We start from the raw sequence: 24928 nt of genomic DNA, 5'->3' as shown, positions 1-24928 counted from the left end.
CTAGCCAACTACCCCTAGCTGTAACTTTGGGTTCTGGATTGGAGAGAGGCAGGTCAGGCCTTCTCAGCCCCAGGCAATAGAACAGCAGGTGGCAGGTCAGCTCAACAAAGCAGGAGCCCAGAAGAGTAGTAGTCCAGCAAAGTGGCATTTCTCCAGTAACACAGCAGGCTTTCTTCCTGACAGAGTATCCACAGCTCCGGAAGTGTACTGGCATGGTGGTGTCAGAGGTCCAGTACTTATACCCAGTTGTGTTACACCGCAGTGCTCGCTGCGGCCGCGGGCTCAGGTTGCCGCGGCGCGGCACGTTAATTTTGCCGCGGCCGACGCCCGGGCCGCGGTAGACGCCGAGGCAGACACCCAGGTCGCGGGGGTCGCCGCGGCTCCGGCGAGGGCCATAAAGGCTCCAGGGAGCCGGTCTGGGGGTCACGGCGCTCGCCGCTCCCCCTTTTTCAAGTTCTGCCTTAAAGGCAGACGCGGCAGAGCCTGAAACCCCGAGGGGGTTTCAGGCATGGCAGCACACAGCGCATTATGCGCTTAACATTTATTTCTCTTGCATGTATTCACCTGCCCACCACCACTTACCGATGTTCCTAGGACAAACCGAACCCTTACACTGGGGGTTCTTTATACTTGCCTTTTTTCTCTTCCCAGCATGCTTACCACTTCCTCTCTACCCAGCATGCATTGTCTAACACACATACCTAATTCATTACTGTTTTCTTTTCCCCAATCCAAGATGGCGGTGTTCTACTTCCTGCTTCCTGTTTCCTGTCCAGGGGTATTTAAGGGGATTCCAACTGCCTGTTCATTGCGTTGCAACACTCCTTGGTGATAGTCACGCTCCTATTTGATATCCTTCTGCGAATCCTGTCTGTTCCTGATTTGCTTTGTTTTCCTGCCTTCCTGAACTGCGGTCCTAATACCCTGGTGTCCTCCTTTCGTTTCAGGGAGTTCCTGTGGAGGTTTTTTACCCTACTGGGGTTTTTCCTCTGGGACTCCTTCTGGAGGGCACGGACTGTAGTGGTTCGCTCATACCAAACAGCACCGTGGCTACCGGAAGGGGTCGCCCCTACCTCGGCCAGAGCAGAACCCGTCGGAACAAGGACCGTTCCCCTACGCCTCTCCGCTGCGAGGGTAAGACCGTTGAGAACCGCGACAGATTGCAACGCCCACAATTCCTGTTGCAGTCCGGAACTATGGATAACCCAGTGGTAAACACGGAACCTACTAACCAGGACCTGCTGGCGACGATACAACAACAGGCTCAAGAACTCCAGCAATTACGTACTGAGAATACTGTTTATCGACAAACCTTTGCCTCCAGGACCACAGATGTCCCTGCAGTAGCCGCCTCTACACCTCGATTTTCCGGGGATCCCACCACATTAAAAGAATTCCTGGATGCCTTAACGGTGTACTTTGCCTTTCGCCCCTCGCAATTTGTACAAGATAAGACCAAGGTGGGGTATTTGATTAGTGCCTTATCAGGACCAGCCTTGGCCTGGGCCACACCTCTAGTAACCAGAAACGATCCCTGTCTATCTAATTATTCCACCTTTATCACTACTTTTAAACAGATGTTTGAACGCCCTGGACTCGAGGCGTCAGCAGAAGAGGCTCTTTGCGAAGTCCAACAAGGGAGTCAGGATGTATTACAATACATCACCCGTTTCAGACAATTAGCTGCAGAAACAACCTGGGTGGAACGTACCTTGGTGACACTCTTCCGTAGAGGTCTAAGAGAGGACATCAAAGATGAACTAGTACATTCTGCCAGGATAGAAAACCTCAAAGGGTTGATGGACCAAGCACTAACTATAGAGTATCGGTTAAATGAACGACGAATGGAGAAAAAGAAGAGTCGTTTGCCTTTTCACTCAGTACCATCTCGTCCCTTCGCCCATCGTTCCGAGGAAGCCCGCCCTGAATCCAAAGGGAATACCGAGGAAGAGCCCATGCAGATTGACACAGCTCGCGGACCTCTATCCGCCAGCGAAAGGGAACATAGACGAAGGAAGGGGCTTTGCCTATATTGTGGTGCAGCTGGTCACCTAATTCGCGCCTGCCCCATTCGTCCAACCAAGCCCTTGGGAAACGCCAACTCCCGTCCCCAGTAAGAAGGGTGAGGACGGGATATCGTGATATACCTTCTATTTGCTCTTCCAGGGAGGAAGGAACTGCTCTTTTTCTCTTACCAGTTATCCTCCATTTAACTGATGGCCGCGAAGCAAGAACTTTGGCTTTATTGGATTGCGGAGCCAGTGGCCTATATTTAGATGAAACCTGGGCCAAAGAACAACAAATAACACAAATACCCAAAGAAATACCAGAACAGGTACATACTGTTGATGGGTCACTCTTGGCCTCTGGACCGGTACAATACACCACCCCTACTTTCTGTTTACAGTTCGGTAAACATCAGGAAATTCTCTCGTTTGACTTAATCTCATCACCACACCATGTCATGATCCTGGGAATTCCATGGCTTACACGGCACAATCCTTACATCAACTGGGAAACAAAAACCATTTCGTTATCCTCCCATTTTTGTCAACACCATTGCTATCCGGCCGGGGATTATCGGTCCCCAAAAAGTCTCTCAACAGCACCTGCCCAGGTGGGAGGATCCATTAATGTTCTACAGGGAGTTCCCAGACAGTATCAGGACTATATCTATGTATTCCAGAAGCCAGAAAGACCTGAATTGCCACCCCACAGAGAATACGACTGTGCCATTTCTTTAGAGCCAGACACTGTAGTTCCTTTTGGGCGGATGTACTCCCTCACCGAACCAGAGAAACAAATTCTGAAGGAGTACCTAGATGAGAATCTACAAAGTGGGTTAATAACTCCCTCCTCTTCACCCGCCGGGGCTCCTCTTTTCTTTGTACCAAAGAAAACCAAAGACCTGCGTCCCTGTATCGACTTCAGAGGGTTAAACAGGATCACTATCAAAGACCGGTATCCGCTACCCCTCATCAAAGACATCTTAGAAGCAGTCAGAGGAGCCAAGAGGTTCACTAAGCTGGATCTCCGAGGAGCCTATCATCTGCTAAGAGTCAGAGAAGGTGATGAGTGGAAGACCGCCTTTAGAACACCTTTTGGTCACTACGAATATAGAGTAATGCCCTTCGGACTCACTAATGCCCCGTCCATCTTTCAAAGATTCATGGATTCTATCTTTTCTGATCTTTTGCAACAAACAGTGGTAGTGTATCTTGACGATATCCTAATTTATTCGGTTCATCCAGAGGAACATTCCAAACACGTCCGCCAAGTCTTAGAAAGACTCCGACAACATCATTTGTTCTGTAAGCCTGAAAAATGCGAATTTGATCAGATAGAAGTGAAATATTTGGGATACTGTATAGACCAAACCGGAATTGCCATGGACTCAGACAAAGTACAGGCTATATTGAACTGGCCATCTCCTTCTTCCATCAAGGAGACTCAATGTTTTCTGGGACTAGCCAACTTCTACCGGCAGTTCATAGCAGACTTTGCCCAGAGAACCAGCTTCATTACTCAAACCCTCAAAAAGGAACACCTAAAGAAAGGTTTTTGTTGGACACCAGGCGCTGAGTCAGCTTTTCAGGACTTAAAGAAAGCCTTTAGTCAAGCCCCTATTCTTCGACACCCAGACACTAGCAAACAATTCATTGTTGTCACAGACGCCTCAGAAAGAGCCATTGGGGCTGCCTTGTTACAAAGACAAATGACCTAGAACACCCTGTATTCTATCTATCCCACATTCTATCTGATTCTGAGCGAAACTATTCCGTGCTAGAACGCGAATTACTCGCCTTAAAGGTCGCGTGCACTGAATGGAGACACTTTTTGATGGGATCAAAGGAGCCCTTCGAAGCCCGGACCGATCATAGAAATCTACAGTGTTTAAGAAATTTCCAGTGCCAAAATAGCCGGCAAGCTCGATGGGCCTTCTTCTTCAGCCAGTATGATTTCTATATCACCTACATCCCTGGTTCTCAGAACATCCTGGTGGATGCCCTGTCCCGACGTTATCCTGGGTGCGGTGATTCCGCGGTTCAAAACTTATTCGACAACAATAAAATCATAGGGGTAGCACAGACCTTTTTAGATCAAGTTAAGTCTGAATATGCCTGTTTACACGAAACAGAACTAAAGAGGTTACGTCCACAGCTGCACATAGATCATGACTACTATTATCATGATAAGGCCCTGTTTTTACCCACTAAAACAGTGCAAATCGAAGCCTTACACATGTGCCATGATTCTCCTATTGCGGGTCATCGAGGAGTGAAAGCGACTCAAGATCTTTTGCTTCGCTCTTTCTGGTGGCCAACTCTCAAGGCTGACACTGAGGCATATGTGTTATCCTGTCCAACATGTGCTCAAGCCAAGACACCCCGAACCAGACCTGTGGGCTTACTCCGCCCATTACCTGTTCCCCCAGGCCCATGGCTTACCATATCCACCGATTTTATGTGCGCCTTACCTTCCTCAATGGGAAACCACGTCATAATGGTAACTGTGGACTCCTTCACCAAGATGGCCCACTTCACGGCCTTGAGAAAGTTACCCACGGCAAAGGAGTTAAGTCAGGTCTTTACTCAAGAAATTTTCAGGCTACATGGGCTACCCCAAGTTATTATATCAGACAGAGGTCCCCAATATATCTCCCGTTTCTGGAACCAATTCTGCAAGATCTTGGGGATCCAGGTGGCCTTGTCATCCAGGTTCCACCCTCAAACCAATGGACAAACAGAACGACTCAATCAGGGTCTCGAGCAGTACTTACGTAGCTTCTGTAACGCTACACAAAGTAATTGGGCTCCCTACTTACCGCTTGCCGAATTCTCCTATAATAACTCTCTACACAGTGCCTCTAAAGTCTCTCCTTTCTATGGCTCCTATGGTTTCCATCCCAGGGCCTTCCCAACTCCCCTGAGAGACAACTCCAACCTTCCCGCCATCTCCTCTTTCGTTCGACAGCTACGGGGTATACAGCGAATTATCCATTCTAACCTTGTGTCCACCAAGTCCCGCATGAAGACAATAGCAGATAGGAGACGCTGTGCGGCTCCTCTATATCAAGTCCATGATAAGGTCTGGCTCTCCTCTAGATTCCTACCTCTCCGACTCACCCAAAACAAATTCAAGCCCCGCTTTTATGGTCCCTTTCTCATTCTCAAGAAGATCAACCCAGTGTCCATGCGTCTTCGCCTACCTCGGACATGGAAGATCCACCCAGTATTCCATGTCTCGCAACTGAAACCTTACCGTCCTGATCTCTTTCATAGGCAGTTGCCCTGTCCCCCTCCTTTGTTGGTTGACAATGTGCCTGAATACGAAGTGCAGGAGGTCTGTGACTCTCGATTTTTCCATGGGCGCCTCCAATACCTTATTCATTGGAAGGGGTACCCTTTGAGTGAGTGTTCCTGGGAGGATGCCTCTTCAGTCCATGCTCCTCTTTTAATCTGCCGCTTTTTTCGGCTCTTCCCTCACAAACCCGGGGCCTCGGGGAGGGGGCATACTGTTTCACCGCAGCGCTCGCTGCGGCCGCGGGCTCAGGTTGCCGCGGCGCGGCACGTTAATTTTGCCGCGGCCGACGCCCGGGCCGCGGTAGACGCCGAGGCAGACACCCAGGTCGCGGGGGTCGCCGCGGCTCTGGCGAGGGCCATAAAGGCTCCAGGGAGCCGGTCTGGGGGTCACGGCGCTCGCCGCTCCCCCTTTTTCAAGTTCTGCCTTAAAGGCAGACACGGCAGAGCCTGAAACCCCGAGGGGGTTTCAGGCATGGCCGCACACAGCGCATTATGCGCTTAACATTTATTTCTCTTGCATGTATTCACCTGCCCACCACCACTTACCGATGTTCCTAGGACAAACCGAACCCTTACACTGGGGGTTCTTTATACTTGCCTTTTTTCTCTTCCCAGCATGCTTACCACTTCCTCTCTACCCAGCATGCATTGTCTAACACACATACCTAATTCATTACTGTTTTCTTTTCCCCAATCCAAGATGGCGGTGTTCTACTTCCTGTTTCCTGTTTCCTGTCCAGGGGTATTTAAGGGGATTCCAACTGCCTGTTCATTGCGTTGCAACACTCCTTGGTGATAGTCACGCTCCTATTTGATATCCTTCTGCGAATCCTGTCTGTTCCTGATTTGCTTTGTTTTCCTGCCTTCCTGAACTGCGGTCCTAATACCCTGGTGTCCTCCTTTCGTTTCAGGGAGTTCCTGTGGAGGTTTTTTACCCTACTGGGGTTTTTCCTCTGGGACTCCTTCTGGAGGGCACGGACTGTAGTGGTTCGCTCATACCAAACAGCACCGTGGCTACCGGAAGGGGTCGCCCCTACCTCGGCCAGAGCAGAACCCGTCGGAACAAGGACCGTTCCCCTACGCCTCTCCGCTGCGAGGGTAAGACCGTTGAGAACCGCGACAAGTTGGGCCTTTGAAGTGGGAGATACTTCGAAGACATGCCTTTGAAGTGCACAGATTCCTTTCTCTTCCTGTCCTGGCTCCAGACTCACTACAGGTGGTTATGTAGCCCTTTGTGTGTGGATAGGACACAGCCTATTCAGATGTGAGCAAGGCTGTGCCCAGCTTCTCCCTTCCATCTTGCCCAGAAATGGCTCATCAAGGCTCATTGGGTCACACCTAAGCTCCCATTATGTGTGGCTGTCTAGGAGGAATACACAAAGCCCAGCTGACACCCTACTCCAGACATGTGAGCAGAGACAGGTAGAAGGCACCAAATAGCTAAAGTCAGAAAATGCCAACTTTCTTTAAAATTGGTATTTTATGAATTGCAATTTAATATGCGACTTCACCATAAGTTGTGATTTTAAATTGTGATTCCAGAGACACCAGACTTTGAAAATCTCTTTCCACACCTGGCAATCTGGCTTTAGGCCTAAACATTCTACTGAGTCAACACTTCTTGAGGTCTTGGATACAATTAACATGACCTTAGACTCAGGTAAAAATGCTTTGCTGATTCTTTTAGATCTTTCTGCAGCCTATGACACCATCTTGCACATTATTTTTCTGCAGTGTATCCAGAACATCGGAATTTCCCAGAAAGTGTTAGCCTGGATAAAATTCTTCTTAACTAATAGAAGGCAAAAAGTGTGCTGGGACAATTTTTTTGATCAGAAAGAGCAGTCACGATGGGTATGCCCATGGCTCTCCCTTGTGCCCTGTTCTCTTGAACATCTACATAGCCCCACTTATTTCCCTCATATGGGATTGGCACCACCAGGTATGCTTATGACACTCAATTAATACTGTTCTTAGACAAAAAGTCATTTCACTCAGAAGTTAATTTCCAGAACTGCTTTACTGACATTATTTTGTTGATGCAAAATAACAATCTGAAATGCATTTCCGAGAAGATAGAAATACTTCTGTTTGGTAAATCCAACCTTTTTTTCTCCCACAAAATGGTGGTCAGACTTTGTCCCTCCTCCATCAGTCACTGTAAAGGTTACAGAAAATCTTTGGGTTAAATTTGACACTGACCTATCTTTCTTTCTACAAGCCTTGGCAGTTGCAAATATGTGCTTCAATCTTGTAAAATCTTTGAAAAAATGGTTTCACGTCCTGCCCTTGGCTGCCAGGAAAACGGTTGTTTTTGCCCTAATCATCTCCAGATTGGACTATTGTAACAGTCTTTATGCTGGCTGCACCAAACACCTTATTTACAAACTACATATGGTACAGAATGCTGCAGCCAGATTGGTCCTACAACTTCCCTCCAGGAGCTCTGCTATAGCTGCTCTTAATTAATTGCACTGGCTAACAATTCACAAAAAGATTATTTTTAAAATGCTCCTGTTGGTTTACAGAGCCTTTCATTCTCTGGGCCTAATTATTTTAAGTACCAGTTTTGCCACTAACTACCCCAACAAACTTTAAGATCATCGGTCAACCTCTTGAAACCACCGTCTTTTCAATGGAAATCTAGAGGGGAAAAGCCGTTTACTGTATTAGGATCTAAGACTTGGCACCAGCTTCCTTGTACTTTGCGCTCTAGTGGATTTGAAGCAATTTTCAAAAAGGAACTTAGAACTTGGCCCTTCTGAGCTTCTAACTTACTCTGTAGTTCCTTAATATAATTCAACTATCTCATCCATCTTGGAATGGTGAAGTTATACTTATAAAAGGTTATAAGGCATCTCCATTGTTATCCCGTAGGAGAGATAGGCCTTGAAGTAGTGAAAAACAAATTTAAGAGTTTTTCACAACCAGGATATAAAAATTTAAAGGTACATGCTCAATTTTTAAATACACTACACCCTGCCATTGGGACTGTCTAGGCCACATCTTAGGGTTGACATATGTATTAAAAATTAAAAAGTATTAAAAAGGAAGGTTTGGGCCTGACAAAAGGTTTACTTCAACAGGTGGACATGACAGTTCAAAACTGCACACACAGGCTCTGCAATGGCATTTGTGGAGGGCTACTTCATTGGGTGGCACAGTCAGTGCTGCAGGCCCATTAATAGCACTTACTGGCCCTAAGCACACGCAGTGCACTTTATTATGGTTGTGTAGGTAAATTAAATATGCCAATTGGTGACAAGCCAATGTTACCATGTTTTACAGAAAGAGCAGAATCATTTTAGCACTAGACAGCAGTGATAAAGTGCACAGAATCCTAAGGCCTGCAAAAAAAGGAGATCTGAAGGCAAAAAGCTAGGGGTAGCCATGCCACGTCTAACGCCTCTCAAAATGTTTTTCAATGTAGCATCCGAAAAGGAGATTGTCTGCATAGTCTGTGGCTAGCATGAAGGTCTGCCATCTTTCTTATCCTCCTAGATTGAAGTGGGGCACTTCTGGTTTGCAACACTCAGTGATGTGGTCGATTATTACTTCAATAAAACATTAAGGAGAAAATCCCCTGTCGGAAATCGTTATTAATATAAAATGACGAGGGAGCCAGACAATTTAATTTTTGCCAACGGTTCATGCTGGCAAGAGTGTAAAACTCTATTTCTATGTTTCACGAAAAAGATTTTTGCTAAGAACACTGCATTTACTAGTGGTTTGTGAAAGGATTATGGGCAACTATCATAGGAAAAGGTCACTCTAATTGGCAGCCTTGTTCATATAAACTAAAATATATAAAAGGCAAAATAAATCAGATGATTGTACATAATCTTGGAATTTTGGATTCTCTTCGGCACTGTAAGCATATTTAGGTATAGTATCTCTATTGACATCTCTATTGGTGTTCTAATGTTCTTGCGAGGTACATGCATAGAACAATAGTGAAAGGAGATATATCACCATCGACCTTATTTGAGAGAAAGGTGACTTCCTTACTCAAAAGCAATGCAACACAATTAAAAAAGCATGACGAAATGTGACCCTTAAAAACAGATAAGATTTCATTTTCTGATTCCTTCTAAAGATTCTATGTAATAGCCGATTTCAAACTTTAAGATTATACAGGTGGTTTTGAATAATCTAGTAGGAGCAATTAAGTCACAGTCCCTTTGTAAAATAAATGTACAACATTTGCACGATTGGAAACGTTATCACTGAAAGGATATAAAGCATTATTGGCCTGGTGTATGAGTCTCAAAAAGTGGTTGCCAATTTTTTTGTATTCTCTGATTTGATAATGTGACCTGTGTACTAATAGGTTGCAACAAACATTCTCTGGTTTCAGGTGGTCGCAGAGCACTCTCCCGCCTGAATATTAATTAGGCAGGTTTCTATTCATTACGCACTTTGAATACAGAGAGATAGTGGCCTGCAAGGGCTAGAAGAGCAGCGGCGGCCGCCGCCTACCTGAAGGAGAGGGGCAGCAGTAGGGGTGGGATGGAGACAAGATAAAAAAATAAAAAAGCACTTACCTTGCCTTCTTCCCTGCCACCTTGCGCTCCTCTTCTTCTGGTGTTCCAGCATTAACTGCTGGGACACAGCACAGGCTCCCCAGCAATCCTGGTGCTGCTTTCATGCAAAACTTTGCATGAAAGCAGCACCAGGATTGGTCTGAGCAACTGCTGCTCAGGCACAGCCGTGGGGTCTGTGCAGTTTCTTCAACCTGGTAGTTAAACACAGCTGGGCTGGTGAAACCTAAGTGTGCATGTGTGTTTGGCCAGCCTAGAATGGCCGGCAAAACACACATGCACACTTAGGTGCACTTTTCCCGCCTCTCACCTCCCATGGCCCAGCCCAGCGTCTCCCTGCACTGCTGGCTGTGCCATAAGCAGAAAAATAAAACAATAGTTAACTATTGATGACGCAGAAACAAAGGTTTTACATTTATTAGCACATAAACGTAGTGCTGCAATAATCAAGTGTGACTTTAACCGAACTAATAAAGATTGTACGGGGACAAATGTGCCCTCAGAGTAGTTCGCCAACATTTATAAGCGTGCTTTATATAACGTGATGTATTAGAATTGTACTAATCTGACATAACCGTAAACGTGTGCCATGATTTGCTTGTTTGAAATGTTTTAACTTAGCATAACTTTAGTGGAGGCTTCGGCCTAGTTGCCTTGTCTCACGGTTTAGATGCTTGTGTTTTTCTAATGTGCTAATAAAACGTGTATTCCTGCTTGAAGCTGTACTTTTCCAGTGAGATCGGTTCACATGCTTATCTTTAAGGTTTCGTGCCAGCCTGGCATCTTCTTCTTTGCTCCAAGGTCAATCTGCAGGTGCAGACAATGGAAGCTCTGAAAGTGAGTTAATTGGTAAAATATGTTGCAATTTACGTTCCCGACTCCAAGGATAATGTAGGCCTAGGTAGAAGCTTGTAAATTGTTGTTTTTGATTGGACAATTTGAAGCCAACCTATGAACCCTCCAATGGAAGACCCTACTGGATTTGAACTGTTGATTATTTAAACCCGGTGCACAAGAAGAAAGCGGCCATTACCCACTGCACCCATTGAGGACATTATTGCCCATTGCAGACATTATGGCCCATCTTGCCGACCTCGTCATTTTGCCATCTTCTACGATGCCAATTGATTTTCGACGCCATTTTGAATGAGACTTTGATGCTTTCTCTAATCGAGAGAAAGAGACTTTAAGTAATTCTCGCTCTAGAGACTTTAACTTTGATCTGCCCCTTTGCATAAAGTAGTAGTTATGTCCTTTTATCTTGCCACTGTGAGGCAATTGCCCCGTCCACCCTGCCCCCTTTGCCCCCGTCCCATGCTGATCGAAACCGGTACCTATGAGACAAAGACTTCCTTGAATGCTGATTGAATTTGGTAAATATGAAAGGAAAATGTACAATTGCATTGTGTTTCGATTTAGGTAACCAACTGCTGATTTTTGATAAGAGCCCTAGTTAGGAGTTTTCCAAATCAATGTTGCTAAATTGTTTTTGCATGAAGTCCCACATGCAGATGCTAATTTGAGGTTAGATGAGGATTCATTTGTTGCACGATGCAATTTGAGACCTTGTTATGCTGACTAATGTATGCAATTAGCCCATTACAGATTATAGTTTTAGTGGTTTGCGTTGCTATTATCGAATGCATTGTTATTCAAATGCTGCATAGATTGCATCTTTTTCGCCGTTATGGACAGCTATTAATGTTCATTTACATATATCATTTGGTGTTGAGACACATTTATATCGTGCTAGCTTTGTTAATATAGGGAAATAAATTCATTAACTTTGAATGGTGTGGTTATTCATGGCCGAAAGGTCATGGTTCGCCGAAATGCTTTCTGGATTAATTGTGAAGTGTTATGTTGATCAGGGCATTGCTTATGTTCGTTATTGATTATTGATTTGATTAAATTGACTAATCTCGGGTGAAGAGAGCCCCACTTGGTCAAAAGATTCATCGACCCAAGAGCGTCCAAATACAGGTAATTTATTAGGACGGAACGCTCTATCACTATCATTTTATTTTTCTGCTTCTGACGCAACCGGAGGGGGGAAGGAGGGTCCGCTCCTTCACCATAACGAAGGAGCTGCTCTTGCAGCAGACCACCATCACTGTATTTGCATTCCCACAGGAAACTTGTTAAAAAGTATCCCAAGTTCCTTAAAGGAACAATGAAATTAAAAAAGTTTTAATTTTTAAATACATAGGACTGCCTGCTCTCCTGACACTCCTCATGTTTGCCTCACATGATTAAGTTACTGCCCCTTTTGAAGTGTAAGTAGCTGAGGAATGGTTTGCAACCACTACCGTGATGTCAAAGCATTGATACATACCATTACGACCCCATTTTAGAAGGAGTGCCCCTTTCACACACACACACACACCCAGTTGTAATTCAAAATGAATTGCAAAACGATTTTGCAAGTATGAAAGACTTTTCTCACTCACAAAATGGGATAAATAAATGGAAGAAAGGGCGTTTGTGATAGCAAAATGGCTTTGTACTTCTGTTCTTACTTTCTGTTCCGTCCTCATAAAAGTCTTTAGCTCTAAGCAGCTAAGGAAATTAGAAAACATTGGGGTTCCTGGAATTCTGGAATATAGATAAGATGGGTGACTTTTCACTTTTCAGAGACCATTCACAGCACCTTCCTGACTATCCTCACAATCCTATGGAAAAGGAACAAAGTATACTTTATGCCTCCACAGTCTGAAATTGACTTGAGAAAAACATAGTGCTGTATATTGGAAAAGGGTTAAAACAATATTGTCTCTTTAATACAGTTGTAGGTGATGGAGTGGCCGTGGGGGTAATGGAACATTTGTGCAGCTTTTTTCTAGTATCAAAGACAAATTCAAAAGGTATCATTTGGGGGAAGAGCATTATGGATGATTCATGATCGGTCATAAATGCAAATGTCTCACAGCCAGGAATGGGTTTGGGAAACAATTTATGTGACCAATCTGGAAAATGGGGGTTGGACGTAGTGTCTCTAATGCTTCTTTCTCCTTTAAATTTCAGCACAGTCCATCAGATGACATCAATGGAGCAGGCTGGAAATGGGTGAGTTCAGAGAATGAGACACTGGGATTTAAATAGCTTATGTGGGCAATATGAGAATGCTTTGCCTCTCTTCTTTTCTGGGCACTCTTGGTTTGCCTCTTACAGATGACATTCTCAAAATGTCCCCTTTGGCTTTCTAGAACAGAGAGCAAATTTATTTTCCAGACACGCAATTTACATTTTTCTCCAAATTTTCACTACAAATGTGGCTTTGCTGAACTCCACTAAAATTAGCACCTTTACTTCAGTCTGGCCTTTTATGTGAGTGTGCCCAGAGCTCTAGAATGTATGAATTGCTGCCCGTTTCTCATTTCCAACCACTTGCTCACTCCCTCCGCATACTTTCACTGACATCTTTATTCTTTTGTGGTCTGTAATAATCTGTTTACATTTTTACAAGCTATAATTCATCCCACTTATTCTTATCGGCAAATCACCACTGCAACTGTTGAACTTTTTCACATATGTTAGCAATCTCTTTGAAGAAACCAAAGCTGCATAGGGGTCTGCTTAACCCTGTAAGCTGCAACATAATCTTTAGGCCAGGCTCTAGTGTTTTTAATCCTGCTAATTCTTCACCTAAATGTTTGCTACCTGTAAATTGGTTACTAACACTGTCATTTGGAATTTGGAGGGAATTGAAACTCCTCTAATTCCTGGAGGAAACTCTAAATATGGATTAAAATCCATTGGATGAGTTTTCTTCGCAATAACATCCATATGACAGAGCACATTGAACCGGTTTTCTTCATAAACAGAAGGATTCTCTTTTCCCTCCAAGCTCTAAATGATGTCCTAAGTGTTATCTCTCACATACTCACTCACCACTTGGTTCATCGGGTACAACTATGTTTTAAATGTATGTTTTTTAAACTGCATATGATTTTTCATGTGCTTCTCCTTTTTCCTAATAAATATTATTTTTCTATTTTTCCTTTAATACTTTAATATGAATACAACAAACACTGGATCCTTTGTGAAGGATATTCCCTGCTGAGCTTAGTAATGAGCTAAGTAGTGATCAGTAATATTTTGGTAATGCTACAGAGATGTGTTAGACTGATTTAAGAGTTAATGCTTGAGACAAATGACATATATCCACTCATGATAATAGTTCTGAAATAATAATGCTTTTTTAACTGAAAATTCACTGCATCCGACATTTACATTGTTTAAATTCACCAAGGGAAAATACAATGGTTAAAATATTCTGAACACTTACTGGAAAGTTTCCCCGAAAAATGAATTATGTGTCCCACACCAGTAACAAGCAAATATCTCCCTTTTAAGTTAAGAGATGACTTCTGAAATATAGTAGGAAACTTGCACTTCTATAACTAAATTAATCTTAGAAAAGAAATAAAGAAAAGCATATCCAGCGGGCATCAAGCAGTTAGGGAACCGCCCTAGGAATCTATTAATCAAGCAGAACTAAGCATTTTCAAACAAGTGACAGTATCTCTCTGAAGTAAAGAGAACAAATTGTTCAACTCAAAGTTGGGATAGATCCCATCTTGAAACTGTAAAACTCTTTCAACTACTATGTCACCAAATTAAATTGCATTGAAGTCAAATGCTTAGCTAAGTTACAAAGGAAGTTTTTACATCAAAAATAAAAATAGAATCCAAATGGTTTATTCACTACACAGAGGACCTCCAAAAGGTGCACTATAATTTGTAACCAAGAAAGCAAAATACATCATAAAAAGAAGATGAAGAATGCACCTTGGAACAATTCCAAGATTAAAAGGCAGGAATAGAACAATTGGTATGAATTAGCAATGCATGAATTGGCACCACCACCAAATACATCACTATTTGAATTTCATAAATATTTAAAGTGGAATAAAATTGTGAGTAGAATTAATTTTGAACTCTAATTATCTGTGGCCTTGTCACAAGAGTTTGATAAAAACAAATGAAGAGGTTACCCCTCCTGTTTTGGCATTAAAAGCCATGCAAAATGTGGGTCTGTTATTGTATTAGGTGCATGGACATCAATCAATCCCATATATCCTTTTCACATAAATTGATCTCAATTGAGCAAATGTTCTTTAACTTTAACCCCTTTTCAAAGAAGTTGAAATTAAACTAACTAAAATATATCAACTGGCAATGGGCAGTCAGGTAAGTAATTACAATATATAATGCCCAGATTATAAATAGATCTGGGCAAAGTGACCACAAAACTCAGCCACATTACACGGAGTTTCGCAAGCAGCAGAGTGTGTTAGGTCACCCCATTCACGCAGAGTTTTAGTGCTGGGTGTCTGTCCCACTGTAAAAAAATCAGCACGAGCAACATCACCTGCAGAGCAAAGGGTGCTGCTTCTTTTATGCCACTTGAGTAGATTTTCTAGTCGAGCGGCACCTTCATCAACGCAAATGGAATATTTATCAACACGAGCAGCAGCAAACATCCGCGCCTGCCTGTGTTAAGAAATCTCTTTGGGAAGTGGTCTGAGGAAGATTTTCCTCGCTTACGCTTGCCAACTTATTGTTGGTGAGCATAAATGAGGAAAAAAACTCTGCTGAGTTTTTCAGAACTCCGCTCTCTAGGCGGAATGGGAAAAACTCTGCAAACTCCGCGAGTGGAGTTGAGTTCACCGCCCACCCCTAAGTATAAACATTAAGAGGGAATGGTCTATGGTTTCAAGTTTTTCACTGTGTCATTGGGAATTACATCTTACAAACATTTTGCTCCATCTGTGAGGAATGAATTTGTTAAGAAGTTAACAAAAAAAAAGAAAATGTTTGTTCTGTCATTTGGACAACTTTGTTATTAGTATAATCAGTCAATTTATAATGAATATGTGTATCTATATTTGTATAAAAAATATGAAAATGGTTATCCTTCACTTTTCTTCTGTGTCTGTCATTTATAAGAAATGTTTATTTATATTTTCTGCTGTTTGTTGAGTTCATCAATTGAGTCCCTTGCTACTAAATATAGGCCCTGATTTAGAATTGAGTCGATAGGCATTCCATCACAAACATGATCTTTATCCCATCCACCTTATTACAAGTTTGCTGTATCCTAATACACTTGTGTTGGAAAGTGGATTATTGGTAATGACAGGTAAGTACCTATACTTAGCAATAGGCCACAAACCCCCACTAGGTTCAGTTAGGTCTAAATAAGTTAACTCCAGCTCAACCCTTGGTAGCTTGGCAACGAGCGACTAAGCTTAACTTAGGAGACAAAGTGTAAAGCATTCAAGTATCAAAAAACTGTTATTAAATAAAAAACTGGAAACAGTTTAAAAATACAAAATAGGAAATATTTTTAGCTTTAAAATGACAGCAAAATTAATAAAATCGGATAAGGGGAACTAGAGATATGAATTTTTTAAGAATTAGTGTTTTTTTAGTGCATAGAAACGAATAGTGCCAATAACATAACATAACATAAACATAACATAACATGTGTATTTGTAAAGCGCACGTTCACCCGCAGGCATCTTGGCGCTGAATAACAGATGTTTATTGTTACCCAACTCAATGGTACTCATTTTATCGACCTTAGAATTTTGGATGAAAGGCTGAGTGAACCTGCCGGGACTTGAACCTGTGACCATGAGGTCAAACACAGGCCCCTATAGTGGACTCATTAGTCCACTAAGCCACCAGACCCGGCAATCTGGTCATGTGGTCGCACCTCGACCGGGGAAAAGTCAAAGTTTAAGGCCGACCGCGATGGAGCCCTGCTCGGCTCCGGTCAAAAGTTTACCTTCAGACTTAGCTTTTTTCTTGAAGATTTTCTTCAGCTGGACGAAGTAGCCAGTCCAATCCGACCTCCCTGGAGCCCTTCCTTGGATATTCGTCGTGGGAGTCTTCGGTAAAGATTTCTACGTTTGAACTTAGATGATTTTTCGAGATGAAAATCCTTTGACCGGACCAAACTGAATCTTGATCCGACGTCCCTGGAGCCGTCTTCGGAAACAATACACAAGAGGTCCTGGTCAACTTTCTTCGTTCAGACGTAGTCACTTTTTTGGAGATTTTTTTCAGCGGGACGAACCTGCATTCAGGCTAGGTCGCGTTTGAGGCAAGCTGGCTAGAGCTGCCATGGCTGGTCGGTCTCGAATCTTCTCCAAACTTCTGGATATTCTTCCAGAAGGTCTTTTAAGGTCATTGAGGAGTCCACAGCTCACCCCAAGGTTCCAGAAGCTCTGAGTTGCTCCTTGAGGGTGTGGACTGCAACTCTCAGAATGCACCTGGCTGAAACTCCAAATTGGCCACTGAACAGTGGTCAGCTGGTCAGTTTCTTCAGAATCTGAGACAGAGGACTCTGGTTAGCAATTTTTCTCCTGTAGCAAACATGGAGTCCCTCCTTGAACCAGTTGAAGCCAGGCAAATTCCAAGTGTGCTGAAGTCCAAGTATGCAACTGGTGCAGTCCTTCAGAGTGGAGTTGTAGGAGACTGGCCTGGCTTATAGTGGGTACCTTGTGGTACTTACACCCCGTGCCAGGTCCAGTTATCCCTTATTAGTAGAATAGAGGTGTTTCTAGCAGCTTAGGCTGATAGAAGGTAGCTATGGCAAAGCAGCTTAGGCTGAACTAGGAGACATGCAAAGCTCCTACTATACCACTTGTATCATATAGCAAAATATCATAAGAAAACACAATACTCAGAGTTACTAAAAATAAAAGTACTTTATTTTTATGACAATATGCCAAAAGTATCTCAGAGAATACCCTCACTTAGAAGGTAAGTAATATACACGAGCTATATGTACACAAACCCAAAACAGGTAGGTAACAGTAAGATAAGTAGTGCAACAATGTAGAATCACAATAGGATGCAATAGGTGAATATAGGTCTAGGGGCAACACAAACCATATACTCTAAAAGTGGAATGCAAATCATGAATGGATCCCAGACCTATGGGAGATTGTAGAGGGTTGCTGGGACTGTGAGAAAACAGTAAGGGTGTCCAAAATACCCCACCCCAAGACCCTAGAAAGTAGGAGTAAAGTTACCCTACTACCCCAGAAAGACACAATAGTTGTGATAGGGGGATTCTGCAAGAACCACAAGCACCAGCAAAACACTGAAGATGGATTCCTGGACATGAGGACCTGCAAGGCAAGGGGACCAAGTCCAAGAGTCGCAATAGTGTTATGGGGGGGCAGGAGCCCAGGAAACCCCGGATGAAGGTGCAAAAGGGCTGCCTCCGGGTGGAAGAAGCTGAAGATTCTGCAACAACGAAAAGGGCTAGGAACTTCTCCTTTGGATGGAAGATGTCCCACGGCATGCTGGATGTTGCAGAAATGCCGCAAACAAGCCTTGCTAGCTGCAAAGGTTGCGTAGAGGTTTTTATGTGCTGCTGGGAACCAGGAAGGACCAGGATGTCGCACCATGGAGGAGGAGACAGAGGGGGCGCTCAGCAACTCAGAGAGCCCCCACAGAAGCAGGCAGCACCTGCAGAAGTACCAGAGCAGGAACTTAGAAGATTTGTGAAACCAGAGTCACAAAAGGAGGGTCCCACGATGTTGGAGTCCAACTCAGAGGGTTGAGTACTGCAGGACAGAGTGCTGGGGACCCAGGGTAGGCTGTGCACAAAGGAATCCTTGGAGAAGTGCACAGAAGCCGGAGCAGCTGCAAATCACGCAGTACACAGGTTTGCTGTCTGGCGTGGGGAGGCAAGGACTTACCTCCACCAAACTTGGACTGAAGGATCACTGGACTGTGGGGGGTCACTTGGATCCAGCTCCTGTGTTTCAGGGACCACGCTCGTCAGGATGAGAGGGGACCCAGAGGACCGGTGATGAAGTCTTTTGGTGCTTGCATTAGCAGGGGCAAGATTCTGTCGACCCACGGGAGATTTCTTCTTGGCTTCCAGTCCCGGGTGAAGGCAGACAGCCCTCAGAGCATGCACCACCAGGAAACAGTCGAGAAAGCCGGCAGGATGAGGCGCTACAATGTTGCTGGTAGTCGTCTTGCTACTTTGTTGCGGTTTTGCAGGCGTCCTGGAGCAGTCAGAGGTCGATCCTTGGCAGAAGTCAAAGAGGGAAGTGCTGAGGAACTCTGGTGAGCTCTTGCCTTCGTTATCTGAAGAATACCCCAGAGGAGAGACCCTAAATAGCCAGAAAAGGAGGTTTGGCTACCAAGAAAGGAGGTTTGGCTACCAAGAGAAGGGGTCTCTGACGTCACCTGCTGGCACTGGCCACTCAGAGCAGTCCAGTGTGCCCCAACACCTCTGTTTCCAAGATGGCAGAGGTCTGGGACACACTGGAGGAGCTCTGGGCACCTCCCCTGGGAGGTACTGGTCAGGGGAGTGGTCACTCCCCTTTCCTTTGTCCAGTTTCGCGCCAGAGCAGGGCTGGGGGATCCCTGAACTGGTGTAGACTGGCTTATGCAGAGATGGGCACCATCTGTGCCCATCAAAGCATTTCCAGAGGCTGGGGGAGGCTACACCTCTCCAGTCCTTCACACCTATTTCCAAAGGGTGTAACACCCTCTCTCAGAGGAAATTCTTTGTTCTGCATTCCTGTGCCGGGGCTGCCCAGACCCCAGGAGGGCAGAATCCTGTCTGAGGGGTTGGCAGCAGCAGCAGCTGCAGTGGAAACCCTGGAAAGGCAGTTTGGCAGTACCCGAGTTCTATGCTAGAGACCCGGGGGATCATGGAATTGTCCCCCCAATACCAGAATTCCATGATCTTAGACATGTTACATGGCCATGTTCGGAGTTACCATTGTGATGCTACACATAGGTATTGACCTATGTGCAGTGCACGCGTGTAATGGTGTCCCCGCACTCACAAAGTTCAGGGAATTTGCCCTGAACGATGTGGGGGCACCTTGGCTAGTGCCATGGTGCCCACACACTAGGTAACTTGGCATCTAACCTTCACCAAGTGAGGGTTAGACATATAGGTGACTTCTAAGTTACTTATGTGCAGTGAAAAATGCCTGTGAAATAACGTGGACGTTATTTCACTCAGGCTGCAGTGGCAGTCCTGTGTAAGAATTGTCTGAGCTCCCAATGGGTGGCAAAAGAAATGCTGCAGCCCATAGTGATCTCCTGGAACCCCAATACCCTGGGTACCTAGGTACCATATACAAGGGAATGATAAGGGTGTTCCAGTGTGCCAATGAGAATTGGTGAAGATAGTCACTAGCCTGCAGTGACAATTGTGAAAAGCAGAGAGAGCATAAACACTGACGTTTTGGTTAGCAGAGCCGCAGTGATACAGTTAGGCACCAAACAGGGAACACATATAGGCCACAAACCTATGAGCACTGGGGTCCTGGCTAGCAGGATCCCAGTGAAACAGTAAAAACACCCTGACATATACTCACAAACAGGCCAAAAGTGGGCGTAACAAGGCTAGAAAGAGGCTACCTTCCTACAGCAGTGTCCAGGTGCAGGTCAAGGGTCCAGCAGGGCAGTCCTTCTTCTTCTGATGTTATTCCTTGTAGGGATCTGAGGTGTGGGTACAGCTCTGCCATATTTATCCTTACTCCTGGGTGAAAAACAGGGAGATCCTGGTTCTCTAGTCAGAGGCAGGGTCCTTCCCCCCTATGATAAACACTTCCTGTGAATTGTGGCAAAAATCAATCCCAGGGAGCAACATTCTTCAAAAATCTATCATGGTTGAACAATATTTTTGTAGGTTACATCTGGCTGAGCCCACCCACCTAATTGTCTGGGGTTGCAGGATGTGAGGTAGGTGCTGGGTTGTTCCAAATGTCCTTCTCTGCATTTGAAGACCAGTTTGGCATCCCTCCTCCTTCCTGCTTCCCCATCTGCAGAGGCAGATCTCTTCCCCCAGGCACATCTTTTGTGTTCAGCCCAGGCCACTTCACACCTCATCAAGTCAGCCTGGCCAGGCTGCCAGAGGCTGGCCAATCAGAGAAGAGCACCACAGAGCTAAAGTTGGCAACTTTTCATGTAGAGTTTAAAACTCTTTACCTTAACTAATTATATTAAATCCTACAATTGTAAGTTGTGGGATTTATTATAACAATTAATTTGATACCAAACACGAGTTATCTGACACTTAAGGGGACTTTGTTAATTAAAATAAAGTCTCCCCATTTTAGCCTGTGGAGGCCATTAACTACAGTGAGGGACAAATTAATTTGCCTATTTTACCTCACCAGGGCTTATAAAACAATCTTTATAAGGTCTCTGCTCATAGTTACATGGCACCCAACACTAGGGGCACATAGGGCACACCTTAGGGGTGCTGATATGTAAACATAAGGTACTTTAAGACTTTGGAAGTATTTTTAATTCCAAAGTCAAATTTGTATGTAACTTTAGTTTAAAAGCCGCCAGCAAGGCAGGCCTACTTTTAAAATGACACTGGACACCTCAGCAGTGAACCTATGGGTGCACTACCTATGGTGGGGTCCCTAAACCTACTTGCCCTACCATATACAAGGGACTTACAGGTAGGTTGTTACTGCCAATTTTAATTAGCCTAATTTGCATATACACTTTACACAGATCACTGGCCCTGGGACTGATAAGCAATACCCAGGGCACAGCCAAGAGTCAGTAACCATTAGTATCTGTCCAAAAAGTTTGGGGGTGACCAGGGCAAAAAGGAGGACTTTCCTACCACTTGTAATAAGATGAAAAGGATATTTGTCAGATTTGGGACAGAGTACCTGCCCGCCAAATACTAAATCAAGTTCATAGCTTTATTATTTCTATCAAGAGCCTATTGATCTTGAAACATGCACAAAATCAACTTCTTACCTATTTCTGTGTAGTATAGCATTTCTTTCTATACAAACTCGCTAAAGATCCCAAATTGGCATTAAATATTTCAGTGTATAATTTATGTCTTCCTTCCTGCCACAAATTGATAAACAAATTGGCAAACTAACATTAAGCACAGCAATGCCCCAAATTGTCTGAAAGGAGAATAGGTAAACTCACCCTTTATTTTGATGTTAGTCTTGTGAGCATGCCTGCAGAGAACTGTTGTCCAAACACACTAATATGTTCTATACCAACGTTCCTTTGGCCATTTTATCTGGGCCTTAACAAAGACCGGGCAATAGTTTCATAGATTTATCAGTTGGTGTACCTTTTGGAGACTGGTTTAACCAAAAAAGTGCTTTCATAGATGAGAAGATAAGAATAGTGGTACGATATCTCCCTATGCGTTCTTACTTTGATTATCTGTTGGTAGTTGAGATTGTGGAGATGCTATAGGTGCAGCGTGATATTCTTGACCTTAGTATTGTATTGCATATCGGTCAGTATGGCATGTGTCAGTCTATTGCACAACTTTACATCACAGTAAAATATGTTAAGTGAGTCATGTGGCACAGGCAAGACCAAGCTCTGAGTGAATATAGGCACTGATGAAAAATTTAATTTGTGGATGAAGTCTCTGCTATGGAACAAAACTCTGTTTAGTAGACAAACCACAGAAAATCACTTCTGAATAGTATTATCAAAAAGGGCTTATGAAGAAGGAAACCTACTTTAAGGGAAGGGACACCCGTGCTAACAATGCAGTATGGGAGACCATATTAATCCTCTTTCAAACTATTCCTTTTCAAATTTGCTTCAGTTAGTTGTCCAACACAATAAGGGACAGATGTTAGGTTGCAAGTAATTGGCTACCCAACAAGTTTAGTTTGACCCCCACCCTGAGTGCTTACATTAGCAGTGAATAACTGTGAATGAAAGCCTGTAATACCCATGTTCCACCCATCCAACTCTCTGCCCATTTGTCCAGCCATCCGTCCGCCTATCCATCTATCCATGCATCCATCCATCCATCCATCCATCCATGTATCGTTGCCTTCCTGGGCCATGGTGGTTTCCATCTGACTTGCTACAGTGTCACAAAGTTACATATGGAGAGCCGTGGTTTATGGCTCTTTCTCCCTGCAAATTTGAGAAAAGGGGAATTGGCAGCCTCTCTCACCTAGAGGTGTCATTAAAGAACAGATGTAGAAAGAAATGTAGCAGTGCAAATCCACAGCACCATTTTTACACACTGTTAGAAATGGGTTCTTTGGTTGACAGTCAGGTTACCCCCTGTTCAAGCAAGGACCCTCACTCTAGTCAGGGTAAAAGAGAATCACCCTCAGCTAACCCCTGCTTACCCCCTTGGTAGCTTGGCAGGGCAGTAGGCTTAACTTCAGAGTGCTAGGTGTAAAGTATTTGTACCAACACACACAGTAACTTAATGAAAACACTAAAAAATGACACAACACCAGTTTAGAAAAATAGGAAATATTTATCTAAACAAAACAAGACTAAAACGACAAAAATCCACAATAAACAAGTCAAGTTATCAATAAAAATGCAGAAAGAGTCTTTAAGTAGTTTTAAACACACACTTGCGCTGCTAGCGTGAAAATGTACCTGGTGCGCGTCAAAAATAACCCTGCGCGGGCGGGTGTGCATCAAAAATAACTCCGCACAGCGGTACGTGAGTTGGAAATGCAGCCGCACGATGATCCGAAATCCCCGCAGCGCAGGTTGCGATCTCCCAGCCTCCGTCAGGGAAGCTGCACGTCGTTTCTCCTGCTCCATGTGTCGATTCTTCGGTCGCATTTCCTGCAAGCGTCGTTTTCTCAGCTGCGGAGCCGGCAGCGCGTCGTTTTTTCAGCCGCAGATCGGAGTTGCGTCAATCTTTTCCCCACACGGCGCTCTGTGCGTGGATTTTCTTGTCTTTAGGCTGCCAGCTTCTCCTTTCAGGGTCCCAGGAACTGGATGGGCACCACAGGGCCTAAGTAGGAGTCTCTCCAGAGGCTCCAGGTGCTAGCAGAGAGAAGTCTTTGCTGTCCCTGAGACTTCAAACAACAGGAGGCAAGCTCTAGATCAAGCCCTTGGAGATTTCTTCTCAAGATGCAGGATAGCTCCACAAAGCACAGTCACAGGCAGGGCAGCTCTCCTTCCTCATCTATTCAGCTCTTCTCCAGGCAGAGGTTCCTCTTCGTTCCAGAAGTGTTTCTAAAGTCTGTGGTTTTGGGTGTCCTTCTTATATCCAATTTCTCCTTTGAAGTAGGCCTACTTCAAAGTAAAGTCTCTTTTGAATGTGAAATCCTGCCTTGCCCAGGCCAGGCCCCAGACACTCACCAGGGGGTCGGAGACTGCATTGTGTGAGGACAGGCACAGCCCTTTCAGGTGTAAGTGACCATCCCTCCCCTCCCTCCTAGCACAGATGGCACATCAGAAAATGCAGACTACACCCCAGCTCCATTTGTGTCACTGTCTAGTGTGAGGTGCAACCAGCCCAACTGTCAAGCTGACCCAGACAGGGAATCCACAAACAGGCAGAGTCACAGAAAAGGTATAAGCAAGAAAATGCTCACTTTCTAAAAGTGGCATTTTCAAACACACAATCTTAAAATCAACTTTACTAAAAGATTTATTTTTTAATTGTCAGCTCAGAGACCCCAAACTCCACATGTCCATCCGCTCCCAAAGGGAATCTACACTTTAATCATATTTAAAGGTAGCCCCCATGTTAACCTATGAGAGGGACAGGCCTTGCAACAGTGAAAAACGAATTTAGCAATATTTCACTGTCAGGACATATAAAACACATTACTATGTGTCCTACCTTAACCATACACTGCACCCTGCCCTTTGGGCTACCTAGGGCCTACCTTAGGGGTGCCTTACATGTAAGAAAAGGGAAGGTTTAGGCCTGGCAAGTGGGTACACTTGCCAAGTCGAATTTACAGTTAAAACTGCACACACAGACACTGCAGTGGCAGGTCGGAGACATGACTACAAAGGTACTTATGTGGGTGGCACAACCAGTGCTGCAGGTCCACTAGTAGCCTTTGATTTACAGGCCCTGGCACCTCTAGTGCACTTTACTAGGGACTTACTAGTAAATCAAATATGCCAATCATAGATAAACCAATTACATACAATTCACACAGAGAGCATATGCACTTTAGCACTGGTTAGCAGTGGTAAAGTGCTCAGAGTTCAAAAGCCAACAGCAACCGGTCAGAAAATATAGGAGGCAGGAGGCAAAAAGATTGTGGATGACCCTGCATAAGCAAAAAAGTCCAACACACACTA

General features: G+C 44.3%; 1 protein-coding gene across 1 annotated transcript in view; it reads left to right on the top strand.

The window, feature by feature from the left end:
* TUB (TUB bipartite transcription factor) overlaps positions 1-24928 on the top strand; it is a 1298762-nt gene that overhangs the window by 694877 nt on the left and 578957 nt on the right. Inside the window, exon 2 of the mRNA XM_069223684.1 lies at positions 12869-12910. Coding sequence (XP_069079785.1) covers positions 12869-12910 — 42 coding nt within the window. The remainder of the gene's footprint in view (positions 1-12868; positions 12911-24928) is intronic.

Source organism: Pleurodeles waltl, chromosome 3_1, assembly GCF_031143425.1.
Source record: "Pleurodeles waltl isolate 20211129_DDA chromosome 3_1, aPleWal1.hap1.20221129, whole genome shotgun sequence".
Taxonomy (NCBI): Eukaryota; Metazoa; Chordata; class Amphibia; order Caudata; family Salamandridae; genus Pleurodeles; species Pleurodeles waltl.
The sequence above is the reverse complement of the archived record's forward strand: the minus strand, read 5'-3'. Positions and strand labels throughout refer to the sequence as shown.